The 15,841-nt window shown below is 43.3% G+C and overlaps 1 protein-coding gene across 5 annotated transcripts in view; it reads left to right on the top strand.

The window, feature by feature from the left end:
- The window catches only part of SCAF8 (SR-related CTD associated factor 8), a 238,204-nt gene that overhangs the window by 75,544 nt on the left and 146,819 nt on the right, over positions 1–15,841 (top strand). For 4 of the 5 annotated variants that reach the window (XR_005778450.1, XM_040429389.1, XM_040429388.1 and 1 more), the window contains 6 exons: positions 1,076–1,237; positions 3,311–3,464; positions 5,265–5,395; positions 6,544–6,720; positions 8,012–8,085; positions 15,278–15,395. Coding sequence is in view for 4 of the 5 variants with exons in the window: in XM_040429389.1 (XP_040285323.1) it covers positions 1,076–1,237; positions 3,311–3,464; positions 5,265–5,395; positions 6,544–6,720; positions 8,012–8,085; positions 15,278–15,395 (816 nt within the window). In the remaining variant the exon portion in view is untranslated. The remainder of the gene's footprint in view (positions 1–1,075; positions 1,238–3,310; positions 3,465–5,264; positions 5,396–6,543; positions 6,721–8,011; positions 8,086–15,277; positions 15,396–15,841) is intronic. The other variant, XM_040429390.1, reaches the window with a different exon arrangement.

The raw sequence follows: 15,841 nt of genomic DNA, 5'->3' as shown, positions 1-15,841 counted from the left end.
ATTACGTTTCTTGATATTAACAGCCAGCCGCCGTCAACTTAGTTTTCAATGGTGTTCTGTACAAGAAACCTTAACTGCCACAGACTGGAACCATATCAACTTTAGTGATAAATCCAGGTTCTGTCTGGGATCCCATAACGGTCAGATTCAAGTATGGAGACCTGTGGTGAGCGCTTCAATCCTGCCTTTGCTGTGGAGCAACACACTATCCCATCTGCTGGTGTGATGTTCTGGGGAGCCATTGCTTACAACAGTCAATCACCCCTAGTAGAGGTAACACTTGGAACTGAACCCGAGTTCGGGAAATGTTTTTTTACAGTACAAATTAATTCACAAAGTTATTATGCGAAGTCTCGCGAGACTTCACAAAGTAATAACTTCGGCTCATCGGAGCCAATACATTCTAATACTGTACAGAGCGCTTGCTCCATACAGTATTCAAATGAAGTATTATGCGAATCGACTTCGGATGTTTCATCTAAAGTCGATTCGCTCATCCCTAATACTAACATATGTTCAGGACATGTTGTGGCCACATGGGTTGCTTCTCATGACAGGGCTTCCACACACAGCAAGGGTTTCCCAGGAATGTCTCCAGCAGATTGCATCACTTCCTTGGGGTGCTGGTTTCCCAGAATTCTCTCCAATTGAGCATTTATGGGACCAGCTTCAGCAACCTATGAGTGTGCAGGATCTACAGGCCTAGAGGTAACGTCTGTGGGTAAATGTGCTGCAGGATACCTAATGGAACCTGTATGCCTCTATGACCATCCTTATATCATCTTGTATCTAGCCCAACAGGTTACTAGAGCCTCATTTCAATTGTACAGTTTTCCCAAATAAATTTGCCCTTTCACTCTAATATTGTAATTACTTACACATATCATGATTATATTCACGCATAAAAAGGTTCATATAATTGCAGCAACTCCTATTACACAATGAGAGTACGTTCTAAAATTATACATGGAAATAGTTTTCTGTTCTTACTGTTGACCACTGATAAATACTTAATCTGTGCCCTGTTTTTTTTTCCTTTTCTCCTCTGAATTTTTCTCATTTTGTTTCACTGTAGTGTAAACCTGAATACAAAGTACCTGGACTCTATGTTATTGACTCCATTGTTCGGCAGTCCAGACATCAGTTTGGACAAGAGAAGGATCTTTTTGCTCCTCGGTTTAGCAATAACATAATAAACACTTTTCAGAATTTGTATCGCTGCCCAGCAGATGACAAGGTATATCAAGTGTTTGACACTGTGTTGATTTAGAGACATTTTTTTGCGCATGTAGTTCCGGGTATGTTTTCATTAGCAGTTGGACAGGACAAATTATTCTCTCGTTCAGCAAAGTCATACGTGAAATAGTTGGCATATTGCTATTAAAAAAATATCTGTTGTAATCTCAAGATAAAGGGTTAACTGTGCCTAGGCTCATTTTCATTTTTGTCTCTTTTTTACCTAATGTTGCTGATTATCTAGGACTTTCTGGTCTGGCCATATTCTCTTGATAATTTTTTTTTATATATATCCTACTTACAGTCTATGTGCTTAAGGGTACTTTCACACTTGCGTTGCTGGATTCCGGCAGTCTGTATGCAAATGGATACCATTTGTAGACGGATGCGGATCCATCTCACAAATGCATTGCAATACCGGATCCGTCTCTCCGATTGTCATCCAGTAAAACGGATCCGGTATTTATCTTTTTCACATTTTTAAAGGTCTGCACATGCGCAGACCACAAAACCGGATCCGTTTTTCCAGAACACTTGGGGCATTTCAATGTAAAATAGTGCCAGAACCGGCATTCCGGCAAGTGTTCCTGGAATTTTGGACATAGAAAATACCCTCCGTCCAAAAACCGTACAGTGACTGAACTGAAGACATCCTGATGCATACTGAACGGATTGCTCTCCATTCAGAATGCATTAGGATAAGGGTACTTTCACACTAGCGTTTTTCTTTTTCGATATTGATTTCCGTCACAGGGGCTCAATACCAGAAAAAAACGGATCAGTTTTATCCTAATACATTCTGAATGGAGAGCATTCCGTTCAGTATGCATCAGGATGCATCAGTTCAGTCCCTCTTACGTTTTTTGGCACCAGCTTTCTGTATTTTCTCTCCAGCCCAAAATCCTGAACACTTGCTGGATCCGGCATTAATTTCCATTGAATTGTATTAGTGCCGAATCCAGCATTAAAATTGACGGATCCGTTCTTCTGGTCCGCGCATGCGCAGACCTTTAAAAATGCAAAAAAATAAAATACCGGATCCGTTTTTCCGGATGACACCGGAGAGACGGATCCGGTATTTCAATGCATTTATCAGACGGATCCGGATCCGTCTGACAAATGCCACCCGTTTCCGTCCCGATTGCCCGATCCGGCAGGCAGTTCAAAGTTGATTAATATAACACATGTTTTGCCTATCATACTACCTATTAATCTTAGTGTCTAGTTTTAATATTATTTTAAAGGGAACCTGTCACCTACATAACACATTTTAAACCGACATCATTACCTTACAGTAGCCCCCAGTGTGTTCCTAATCATGTTTTTTTATTCCTCCACTGGTTGTTGTATACTTTATAAAAACGCTGTTTTAATCTGTGTTTTCGCTATCCTCAGAGTCAGCTTGAAGTCAAGGGGGCAGCGGCCTCCTTACTTCAAGTCAAGCTAAGCCCGCCCCTTACCCCTCCTCCCTTCACAGTGATTGACATCCTGCTGTGAGGCTGTGCGCTCCTTGTCACTGCACGATCCCGTCTCCCGCAATCAGCCGGCCGCTTTCCTCTTTCTGCGCAGCGCCGGGCTTTTCCAATCTTCTTGAAATTTGGCATATATATATATCACTGAGACTCGGGGCATAAGCAAAGTCTGCAAAAAATTTTAATTACATTTTTTTCCATTACAAAATAAAACACCCCTGATGTACACCATTGGGGAAATTTTTCATGACTGCATTTTACTCATTTTAGGCTAAAATCATTTTTTCAATTGGTCTTTATTAAAAATATTAAGCCATTCTGTCACAAAGGGTTAACTGTTTTTCTACCTGTGTGAGTCCTACTTTTCCTTTGTCTCAAGACATAACTATATACCCAGCCTTACAATGAACTGAAAGCAACACTTGGTTAGACATGGAGTTTATAGGTTTGCATTCCTTTTCATTTTGCAGTGTTGAAGTTTGATTGGAAATCCCCTATAATATATATTTGGCACAAGGGACAGAATGACAGCTAATATAGTATTGAGTAATTGTAATAATGTCACGTGCATGTGAGGTATTTATATTGACTCATTTTTTTAGAGCAAAATTGTAAGAGTACTGAACCTGTGGCAGAAGAATAACGTGTTCAGGAGTGAAATTATTCAGCCGCTTTTGGATATGGCTGCTGGCATTCCTCCCCCTGTTGTCACGCCTGTCTTTCCCAGTACTGCAGCAGCTGTTAGCAACACACCAGGTAAAGTCATCATTTTCTGAATTATTGTTCTAAATTGCAGTCTATCATCTGATATAAGACGATTCGTGATGATTTTAGTATGCCCGTTGGCCAACAGACAGAGCTTGCATCAGTCGTCCAGCTTGAATATAGCAGTCATATTTCCCAGACAGAAAGATTTTTTTTTTCATCATGAATCTATTTATGGCTATATAGTATTTAATTATATTTGCTGTGCTAAGGTGAATACTGTATTTTTCGCCCTATAAGACGCACCGGCCCATAAGACGCACCTAGGTTTTTGGGGAGGAAAATAATAAAAAAAATATTTTTAACCAAAAGGTGTGCTGTGGGTTTGGAACTAATGGTGGTCTGTGGATGGCACTATTACTGGGGATCTGTGGATGACTGACACTGTTATGGGGGGATCTGTGGATGACTGACACTGTTATGGGGGGATCTGTGGATGACGGACACTGTTATGGGGGGATCTGTGGATGACGGACACTGTTATGGGGGGGATCTGTGGATGACGGACACTGTTATGGGGGGGATCTGTGGATGACGGACACTGTTATGAGGGGGATCTGTGGATGACGGACACTGTTATGGGGGGGATCTGTGAATGACGGACACTGTTATGGGGGGGATCTGTGGATGACGGACACTGTTATGGGGGGATCTGTGGATGACGGACACTGTTATGGGGGGATCTGTGGATGACGGACACTGTTATGGGGGGGATCTGTGGATGACGGACACTGTTATGGGGGGGATCTGTGGATGACGGACACTGTTATGGGGGGGATCTGTGGATGACGGACACTGTTACAGGGGGATCTGTGGCTGGCACTGTTACAGGGGGGGGGATCTGTGGCTGGCACTGTTACAGGGGGGGGGGATCTGTGGCTGGCACTGTTACAGGGGGGGATCTGCGGATGGCACTGTTATGGGCTGGGATGATCTGTGGGTGGCACTGTTATATATGTGCCATCCACAGACCCCCCCCAGCCCATAACAGTGCCATCCACAGACCCCCCCCCCCAGCCCATAACAGTGACATCCACAGACCCCCCCAGCCCATAACTGTGGCATCCACAGATCGCCCCCCCCCCCCCCCCCCCCCCCCCCCCCCGCCAGTATACAAATATAAGATGTTATATTCATTTATTGGTTATTAAACATGCCCCCTCAGTCCTATTACTATCTTACATCCTAATCGCTTCTGTAGAATTCAGGCAGCCCAAGCCGGGCGGCCGGCGTGTCTCTCACTGACGTCACTTGCCTGCGCCGCCGGCTTCATTCAGGCACATGACAAGAGTTACGCTGCCGCCCGCCTGGCCTGCCTGAATTCTACAGATGCGATTAGGATGTAAGGTAGTAATAGGACTGAGGGGGCATGTTTAATAACCAATAAATGAATATGACATCTTATATTAGTATACCGGCGGGGCGGGGCTATACTACACTGACTGCACCGCCCCGCCGCTATTGCCAGCCCCCAGATCCTCCTCCCAGTCCCTCCCTGAGTCCCCGCTCGCTCCTACATCGCAGCTTGCGATGTAAAACGGCAAGCATTCGCCCCATAAGACGCAGGGGCATTTCTCCCCCATTTTGGGGGAAGAAAAAGTGCGTCTTATGTGGCGAAAAATACGGTATATAACATTGCACTGCAGCATACAATATTCCCTATATTTTTGTTACATTTATTTTTATAAATGTTACATTTGTGTATTTATTTTTTCATAGTATTGCTTGTGACAGAACAAATGTAACTCTGCCATTGTTTACAATCTGATTCGGGTTTACTTTTGTTATTAGGCACCCCAGCAACCCCTGTTACCCCAGCAAATGTAATTCAAGGCATACCTGATCCATGGATTGCTCAGATAACCAATACAGATACCATTGCAGCAGTGGCACAGATTTTACAAAGCCCCCAGGGACAGCAGGTAAGTTTTTATTAATGCCCATGGTAAGGGACATGTCAGTAGGTGAACGTCCTGTTTAACAGGCATTATTTATATTAAAAACAACCATACGGTGGTGCCTAAAAGTTTGTGAACCCTTGACAATTTTCTATATTTCTGCATAAATTTGACCAAAAACTTCATCCAATTTTCACAGGTCCTAAATGTAGAAAAAGATAACCAAATATAGCAAATGAGTCAAAATATTAGGAAAAGTGCATTACAGCATAAATACCTCATCCCATCTGTGAAACACAGTGCTCGTAATGTCATGGTTTGGGTCTGTTTAGCAGCATCTAGGCCAGGACTCCTTGCCATTATTGATGGAACAAAATATTCTGAATTATTCCAGAAAATTGTAAATGAAAATGTCAGGGCATCTGTCTGAGCTTCGTTGCGTTTCGTTACAGCTATTACTGCACGAGGGGGTCTCCAAATACTGGAAGCAAAGGTCAACATGCTTTTGCCACTCTATAGAGATTGATATTGGCTCATTTTCCTCAGCAAATAAATGACCAAGTCTAATATTTATTAATCATTTGTTTGATTTGGTTATCTTTATCTACTTTTAGGATGTGAAAATCTGATGTAGTTTTAGGTCAAATTTATGCAAAAATATCTAAAATTCTGAAGGGTTCACAAACTACCGAGCATTACTGTATAACGTTTGACTTTGTTTTGGGCACGTCCTGTTTTAGATTTGGTTGTAATAGAAGTTTTTGTCTTCCCTCTAGTGGTCGTTCAAGATACTTAAATACCACAAAAGTCACTACACTGTTAATACACTTGTATGTATTCAAGTCGTTTGGTCCATTCACCCATTCCTCTACCAATCTAACATTTATAGCAAACCCCTTAAAGAGGATCTGCCACCACATTCTCCAAGAAATAAACATAGTGGGTGCCATCTGGACATTGCTAGGAGTTAAGTCTTATCAAAAATGACTGAATATGCAAAATCTGAACTCCAGAATCTTTTCTGTTGTCAGTGTGAGTTCTCCTATAATGAGATAAAAATCCTCTTATAAAGATTTTCCATGTGATACTGCAGAATGTATACAGATCTAGGGCATCTCATTGTAACTTACTCTTCATTTTTCATTTTCTTTTTTATATTTTTTTTTTTTTAGCTTCAGCAGTTGGTTCAGTCGTTGCATGTCCAGCAACAGAAGCCACAACCCTCACTTCTACAAGCTCTAGATGCTGGCTTAGTGGTTCAGTTGCAAGCCCTTACAGCTCAGCTAACAGCGGCAGCTGCTGCCTCGAACACACTCAACCCACTGGAGCAAAGTGTATCTCTCAGTAAGGTATGATGTATGCAACACATTTCAAATTGATTGGTCACTATACGTACAACTCAAAGTCATTATTTGTATATAGGATATGTGATGTTAAAGGGTCTGTCTGCTTTTTTAGATCAGCGGAGGTCCGACTCCCAGTACCCCCACGGATCAGCTGTTTGAAGAGAAAGCAGCGCTCATACGAGCACTGCCTTCTCTTCACTGTTTACCTGCTCGTGATTGCAACTGCAGTGGTGGGGAGCTGTATCTACATCTATGGAATCCCCATTCACTTCAAGGTTCAAGTGAATGTAAAACGGCTAGGGCAGCGCTAAAGCCCGCCCATCAGAGATAGTGACGTCACCGAACACACTGCCGTGCGAAAGCTTCCGCCCGGCAGTGTGTTATGATAAACAAAAGAGCCCGTGCCCTGCGCAATTTAGCGCAGGGCAAGGGAGCGCATCGGAGCATGAGATGCTCCTAAGCTAGCCTCAGGGAGGCTGCCTGGGTGAAAATAAGGGTATGTCAGGGTTCAGCTCTGAACCCTGACAACCCCTTTAACTACGCATGCACAATACTTTACTGTGGGGAAGGGCTTCCTAACACTGATTTAAAGGGTCTGTTTTTCCACTGCTGGAACATCTTTCAATGAGCCATGAACAATTGGACAGCCCTTTTGTACCTCACCTTATAGTTCTTGATCTCCTCTATTATTTATAAGACCATATGCAAAGTTTTTTTTCCTCAAGAAGACAACTCCTTTAATTATGAACTTAGTAAAGGTTTCTGTTGACGATTAACTCTTTAAAGAGGTTGTTCAGGATATTATCCATGGCCTCTCCTCAGGATAGGTCATTAGTATATGATCTGTGATGTTCTGAAATCCCGCACCCCCACCAATCTGCAGTTCTGCAGTAGTTCCAGTGCCTGAACAACTCCCTCCATTGTCTGGTGGATGGAGCTGGTTACTGCAATGCTTCTCTCATTGAGGTAAATGGGAATAGGGCTGCACTACACAGTGGATGGTGCGGTGTATTTATGGTGCTGGAGCAACCCTGAAACTGCTGATCTGTGGGGGTGCAAAGTGTTGGACCCTCACAGAGCAGATATTGATGGCCTATCCTTAAGATAGGTCATCAACAGTAAAATCCTAGAAACACCTTTAAGGATTAATGTTTAGGTGCGTGTTATTTTGTGTGCATATTGGGTTATTTTTGCAGATATATCTATACATTGTGTAGAAAGTTCAGTACTTCATTTCCTATGTATCACTATTACGTAGGCTTAATTGTGCTTGGTATTTCTGTTTTCTCGTCAGAAGCTGATAGACCGGTTTGATTTTGGGGAGGAGAATTCACAGAATGAGGACTCAAAAAAGGATGGTTCACAAATGTAAGCTCTTTTTCGAGGTGCACATATTCTAGGCCTTATTAATCATTCTAGTTGCCCCAACAATTTATGGTTGTACATCCATGTGAGTGAAAGGGTTAAACGCTATGACCACCTTCCCAACCAATATGTTTAATACCGCCAATCCGATATTGATGACCTATAATGAGAAAAGTTCATCAATATATATGGGAGGCGAACCCTTTAATCAACAAGCATCTATCAGCATTAATAGCCCTTTTAAACCAGGCATATTGACTAGTAGGGTTGATCATGCTAAGTAAAACAGTATATTTATTTTCTCTCTCAGTTGAATAGTCAGAGATATATGAATTTTTATATTTATGCAGTGCTCCAGACTAAAAAAAATACCTAGTAGCCATTGGCTCCTGAACTGAAAAATTTAGGAGCCAAATTAAATTTTTAGTCGCCAAATTGAAACCGAAACAAAATTTTGGTATCGTGACAACACTACACCGATCATATCGGCGTAGGGTTGTTTCGATACCAAACTTTTGATTCGCTTTCGTCACCATAAAAAACTATTGCGATACTCAATACCACGAAAAAAAAAAAAAAAAAAAAGCTGCGTGCATTTCGCATTTTATGAAATTTTCGGCCCATAATAGTACAGTCCTATCCTATTTTTTGGGGTGACAAGGTGACAAAAAAATGGCGAATCGGATGGTTTTTATTTATTTCTGTTACGGATATTTTTTAATAATTTAATAGTTTCGACTTTTCGGACGCAGCGCTATGTAATATGTATATTTATTTATTGTTTATATATTTTATATGTAAAATTGGGAAAGGGGGGATTTAAACTTAATATTTTAGGGTACTTTCACACTAGCGTTTTTCTTTTCCCACATAGAGTTCCGTCACAAGGGCTCTATACCGGAAAAGAACTGATCAGGCATATCCCCATGCATTCTGAATGGAGAGTAATCTGTTCAGGATGTCTTCAGTTCAGTCATTTTGACTGATCAAGTTTTATCTCCAGCGAAAAAAAAAAACTGAAGACTTGCCTGAATTTTTCCCCATAGGAATGTATTTGTGCCAGATCCGGATTCAAAATACCGGAATGCCGGATCCGGTAAAAATGTGTAAAAAGATACAAGACGGATCCGTCTGTCCGCATGACAAGCGGAGAGATGGATTCGTTCTTGCAATGCATTTGTGAGACGGATCCGCATCCGGATGCGTCTCACAAATGCTTTCAGTCACATACAGATCGGCACATCCGGCAGGCAGTTCCGACGACGGAACTGCTTGCCGGATCACACTGCCGCAAGTGTGAAAGTAGCCTTAGTGTTTGTCTTGTTTTTTGTTTTTTTTTAACTTACTATTAGCCCCCTTAGGGGCTGGAACCCTTGTCCTATTCACCCTTAGGCCCCTTTCACACGGGCGAGATTTCTGCGCGGATGCAATGCGTGAGGTGAATGCATTGCACCCGCACTGAATTTGGACCCATTCACTTCTATGGGGCTGTGCACATGAGCGGTGATTTTTACGCAACGCACGCCCCATAGAAGTTAATGGGGCTGCGTGATGCGGTGCGATTTTCACGCATGGTTGCTAGGATGAAAGTCTATTCACTGTGTTATTTTCCCTTATAACATGGTTATAAGGGAAAATAATAGCATTCTTTAATACAGAATGCTTAGTAGGTCAATTGAGGGTTAAAAAATAAAATGAACTCACCTCCTCCAATTGATTGCGTAGCTGCCGGTCTCCTGTTCTTTCTTCAGGACCTGTCAAAGGACCTGTGGTGACATCACTGTGTTCATCACATGGTACATCACATGATACATCACATGATCCATCACCATGGTAATGGACCATGTGATGAGCTAAGTGACGTCACCACAGGTCCTGAAGAAAGAACAGGAGACCGGCAGCTGCGCGATCAATTGGAGGAGGTGAGTTCATTTTTTATTTATTTTTTAACCCTCATTGGCACTGCGCCACCAATGTTTATTATACTGGGGGGGCACCAATGTTTATTATACCGGGGTGTTGGGGGTGGGGGCGCGACTGCACAACCAATGTTTATTATATTGGGGTGTTGGGGGGGGGGGGCGCACTGCACAACCAATGTTTATTATACTGGGGTGTTGGGTGGGGCTCACTGCGCCACCAATGAAGATAACTGACCTGTTAATACAAATACAAGAGGCGGGTGCCGGAATCAAATAGCCGGCACCCGACCTCTATGACAGGGAGCTGCGATCAGCGGCAGTTAACCCTTCAGGTGCGGTACCTGAGGGGTTAACTGCAGCGGATCGCAGCTCCCTGTCATAGAGGTCGGGTGTCGGCTATTTCATTCCAGCACCCGCCTCTTGTATTTGTATTAACAGGTCAGTTATCTTCATTGGTGGCGTAGTGTGGCCTCAGCCCCTCCCCTCCTCCTCCCATCTCTCTTCTTATTGGTGGCGGCAGCCGCACAGGGGGAGGGAGAGACTCCTCCACTGCGCTGTTGAGAAGAACATCGGCGGGGGGGGAAAGAACTATCAGCTCCTGTGCCTCGCTGCTGTGTTCAACTGCAGAGCTGTGGCGGCGGGTCTGGTCGCAAATGGCGACAAGACTAAAAAGTCTTGTCGCCATTTGTAAATTCTAAGTCGCATTGGCGACCATTTTGGTCGCCATCTGGAGCCCTGTTATGCGGACCGCAAAAAACGGAACGGTCATGTGCATGAGGCCTTATTGTGTTAGTTGTGCTCCCAGTGCTACAGCCAGTCCTTTGAAGCTGCACTTGCTGACAGATGCTCTTTAACGGTTTGCTTTATTTCAACAGCTCCTATGCAGATCTATGCATGTCTATGATAACAGACAATAGACTCTATGTAGTCTGATCCAGCAGTCATGTTTTCTTCCATCTGCCTCTTACTTTATGCTAACATACAGTGCATAAATAACAGAGAAGAAAGAATGCCTGTGTAGTCTGATGCTGTTATATTAAGTTCCTTTCATATGGATCCATGGTCAGGTTCCCACAGTCCACCAATCGTTTGTCACCTGACCACGTCTTTTATGTGGCAGCAAGAATAATGGATTGTTGGCAGCACATATTCCCGTGTGCTGCCAGCATAGTGTGGGCGATCACATTCATTGAAAGTAATAGTGCACAGCAATTGATTTACTTATCAATTGACTCTGTTCTTGGGCAGAAAATATCACATCTATCTCTTATGCTAACATACATTCACTAGATAAGCAAGAAGTCGTGGTCAAGAGGAAAGGAGTATGACTGCAGGATGGAGATGAGTGAATCGATTTTAACAAATCGATGTGTCTCATCAGCAGGACTTCTTCACTCTTGGGATCCTGTCCCTGCAGGTGAGGTGCCCACTTCTGACACTGAATCAGAGCTTCTGCCCTTGCCCAGTTACTTGATGCAGTGGTGCATGCAGGAAATTGTCAGGGCTTTTAAATGATGCAAGTTTTGCCACTTGAAAACATAAAATCGCAACTCATGTGTGACCCCTTCTTTGGGTAGGTAGAAAAGTGGGTTCTAAGGTGTGACCTACTGAGTAGAAAAAAATTAACAATTCTTTACCTTTTCTCCTTGATATTCTTTGTACATGATTTACTTTTTGCTCCACATATTTCTTTTCTTGTATATTATGGATTAGTATTTGCAGCTCTTTCCATGAATTCCTATATAGATACAGTTGCAAGAAAAAGAATGTGAACCCTTTGGAATGATATGGATTTCTGCACAAATTGGTCATAAAATGTGATCTGATCTTCATCTAAGGCTACTTTCACACCTGCGTTAGGTGCGGATCCGTCTGGTATCTGCACAGACGGATCCGCACCTATAGTGAAAACGCTTGTATGCGTTTAGAACGGATCCATTCGCATTACCATGAACAAAAAAAATAAATAAATTATTATTTATTTATTTTTTGTTCATGAAAGTGCAAACTGATCCGTTTTGACTTAGGCCTCATGCACACGACATTATTTTTTCGCGGTCCGCAAAACGGAGTTCTGTTGCTCCGTGATCCGTTTCCGTTTTTGTTTCCGCGTGTCCTCCTTGATTTTTGGAGGATCACCAGACATGAAAAGTGGAAAAAAAATCAAAGTCAAGTTTGCCTTGCAGATGATAGGAAAAAAAACAGACGCGGATGACAATCTTGTGTGCCTCCGTGTTTTTTCACGGACCCATTGACTTGAATGGGTCCGCGAACCGTTGACCGTGAAAAAAATACGACAGGTCATATTTTTTTGACGGACTGGAATCACGGACACGGATGACAAACTGTGCATTATCCGAGTTTTCAACGGACCCATTGAAAGTCAATGGGTCCGCAGAAAATCACCGAAAACGGAACAACGGACACGGAACACAACAACGGTCGTGTGCATGAGGCCTTACACTGAAAGTCAATGGGAGGCGGATCCGTTTTCAACTGCACCATATTGTGTCAGTGAAAAAGTATCCGTCCCCATTGACTTACATTCGTCAGGCGAACATCAAAACGCTGCAAGCAGCGTTTTGGTGTCCGCCTCCAGAGCGGAATGGAGGCTGAACGGAGGCAAATTGATGCATTCTGAGCGGATCCTTATCCATTCAGAATGCATTAGGGCTAAACTGATCCGTTTTGGGCTGCTTGTGAGAGCCCTGAAACGGATCTCACAAGCGGTCCCAGAAACGCCAGTGTGAAAGTAGCTTAAGTCACAACAATAGACAATCACAGTCTGCTTAAACTAATAACACACAAAGAATTAAATGTTACCATGTTTTTATTGAACACACCATGTAAACATTCACAGTGCAGGTGGAAAAAGTATGTGAACCCCTAGACTAATGACATCTCCGAGAGCTAATTGGAGTGAGGTGTCAGCCAACTGGAGTCCAATCAATGAGATGAGATTAGAGGTGTTGGTTACAGCTGCCCTATAAAAAACACACACCAGTTCTGGGTTTGCTTTTCCCAAGAAGCATTGCCTGATGTGAATGATGCCTCGCACAAAAGAGCTCTCAGAAGACCTACAATTAAGAGTTGTTGACTTGCATAAAGCTGGAAAGGATTATAAAAGTATCTCCAAAAGCCTTACTGTTCATCAGTCCACGGTAAGACAATTGTCTATAAATGGAGAAAGTTCAGCACTGCTGCTACTCTCCCTAGGAGTGGCCGTCCTGTAAAGATGACTGCAAGAGCACAGCGCAGACTGCTCAATGAGGTGAAGAAGAATCCTAGAGTGTCGGCTAAAGACTTACAAAAGTCTCTGGCATATACTAACATCCCTGTTAGCGAATCTACGAGGAAGCCACTGCTGTCCAAAAAAAAACATTGCTGCACGTTTACAGTTTGCACAAGAGCACCTGGATGTTCCACAGCAGTACTGGCAAAATATTCTGTGGACAGATGAAACCAAAGTTTAGTTATGGTGGTGGGGGCATCATGGTTTGGGGCTGCTTTGCTGCGTCAGGGTCTGGACAGATTGCTATCATCGAAGGAAAAATGAATTCCCAAGTTTATCAAAACATTTTTCAGGAGAACTTAAGGCCATCTGTCCACCAGCTGAAGCTCAACAGAAGATGGGTGTTGCAACAGGACAACGACCCAAAGCATAGAAGTAAATCAACAACAGAATGGCTTAAACAAGAAAATACGCCTTCTGGAGTGGCCCAGTCAGAGTCCTGACCTCAACCCGATTGAGATGCTGTGGCATGACCTCAAGAAAGCGATTCACACCAGACATCCCAAGAATATTGCTGAGCTGAAACAGTTCTGTAAAGAGGAATGGTCAAGAATTACTCCTGACCGTTGTGCACGTCTGATCTGCAACTACAGGAAACGTTTGGTTTCAACCAGTTATTAAATCAAAGGGTTCACATACTTTTTCCACCTGCACTGTATGTCTTTACATGGTGTGTTCAATAAAAACATGGTAACATTTAATTCTTTTTGTGTTATTAGTTTAGGCAGACTGTGATTGTCTATTGTTGTGACTTAGATGAAGATCAGATAACATTTTATGACCAATTTGTGCAGAAATCCATATCATTCCAATGGGTTCACATACTTTTTCTTGCAACCGTATATCTGTTATCAAATCCACTCACAGTCTGATTATTAGTATCAGAGGAGAGGCTAATAATAATATTGCGACTTAGAATTGCAAAATGGCGACAAGACTTTGTAGTCTTGTCGCTATTTGCGCCTAGACCCTCTGCTGCTCTGCCGCTTTAAGAAGAACGGGATTTCATACAGCAGGCAGACGGCAATCCAATAACAGAGCTCTGTTATTAGTGAGGAGGCTGCTGATTGGTCATAGTATCCCCGGGCTGCCCTGCCATTAGCTGCTCCTCTCACACCACCCCCATTCTCCAACGCTGAACACAGTAGCAGCTTGCTCTTCAGTCATGAAAACAGGGAGCCGCTCCATGCCGACTGCTCCACAGAACAGGTTAGCTTGAGAAGTTTTTCAGCGCATACTTAACATTCCACAAACAGTCACAGTCACCCCTGCGCTGCCGCTGCTAAAGGCTACTCCTTATGTTTTTACGACCCTGATAACACTCAGGGGGCCGCTGCTGGTGCTCCGTGTGAGCTCCCTGCCTGGGCTCACAAAAATTATCTTAATAAGGGAAGAAAAGGGTTAATAGGAGCCCCGCGCTGGTCAAGACACTAAAAAGCCAGTGAACCATATCTCTTTCAATAGTCCGTGCGTGCTTAGTATGAGGATATAACCTCCCCTCCTACTAAGCACGGACTTTTGAAAAAGATATATGGTTCACTAGACATTTAGTGTCTTGACCAGCGCGGGGCTCCTATTAACCCTTTACATACTTAACATTAGTAAGTGCCAAGATGACTGATGATCACCTCGCCACTTGCTAATTGATGCCGCTGCCCAGTATCCCCCGCCTACCTAACTCTCACCTGAGGGGTTAATAGCGGCAGATAGGCACGCGCAGTCATAGAGGCTGGGTGCCGGGTATGGGACATGGCCGACACCCGCAGCGCAGCCTGCGTTTGTATTAAGCATGAACTATATTAAAATTTTTCAGGTTAGGAGCCAATGGCTTCTTGATATATTTTTTTTAGTCTGGAGCCCTGATTCTGCTGATTTGGTTTTACTGACCCTACAAGATCACTTCTACTCTGTTGCCATGAATGTTACTTTTTATGCTAAAAATGCTTCGAGACCATCAATCACCACTTGTCTTCTTTTTCAGTCCGCTTGTACCAGATTCTGTGAACAACTCACTTTTCCATCAGCTTGCAGAACATTTACAGCAGCAAAATCTAGAACATCTACGCCACCAATTCTTGGAGCAGCAGCATACTCCAAAGGTAAGTCATTCATTTATAAATGAAAACATATACAGAATGTGCTCTTCTATGGATGCTTAGATTTTGAAATGCAGTCTCACTAGTGGGGGGCATGAAGGGAACGCTAAACAGAAAGTGTTAGCTCGTCCTAATCAGTTTTAGCTTAGTGTGTGTGGGAGGCAGGGCTTCTTCTTTTTATACAATGTTTTCCCCCCTCATCGTTCCACCCTCCTCCAAGCAGAAAAAGTGATAAAGAGTAGCCCAGCTCCTCTGTTGCCCATCAGCCTTGTGGTCACCCATTGTTAACACTCCCCTCTCCATTAGATGTTTCCCCCAGTGTTCTTTGGGGGTTTCTATATGGGGCTTCCATGGTTGGGCCTGCTACAACAGCCCCTGTTCACAACCCAGTCAGGACCCTCCTTGCTTTATCTTGTCATCAACATTTCCCCCTCACATAGAGCACAAAA

This window comes from Bufo bufo, chromosome 4 (genome assembly GCF_905171765.1).
Source record: "Bufo bufo chromosome 4, aBufBuf1.1, whole genome shotgun sequence".
Taxonomy (NCBI): domain Eukaryota; kingdom Metazoa; phylum Chordata; class Amphibia; order Anura; family Bufonidae; genus Bufo; species Bufo bufo.
This window is presented reverse-complemented; position numbering and strand designations above follow the sequence as displayed.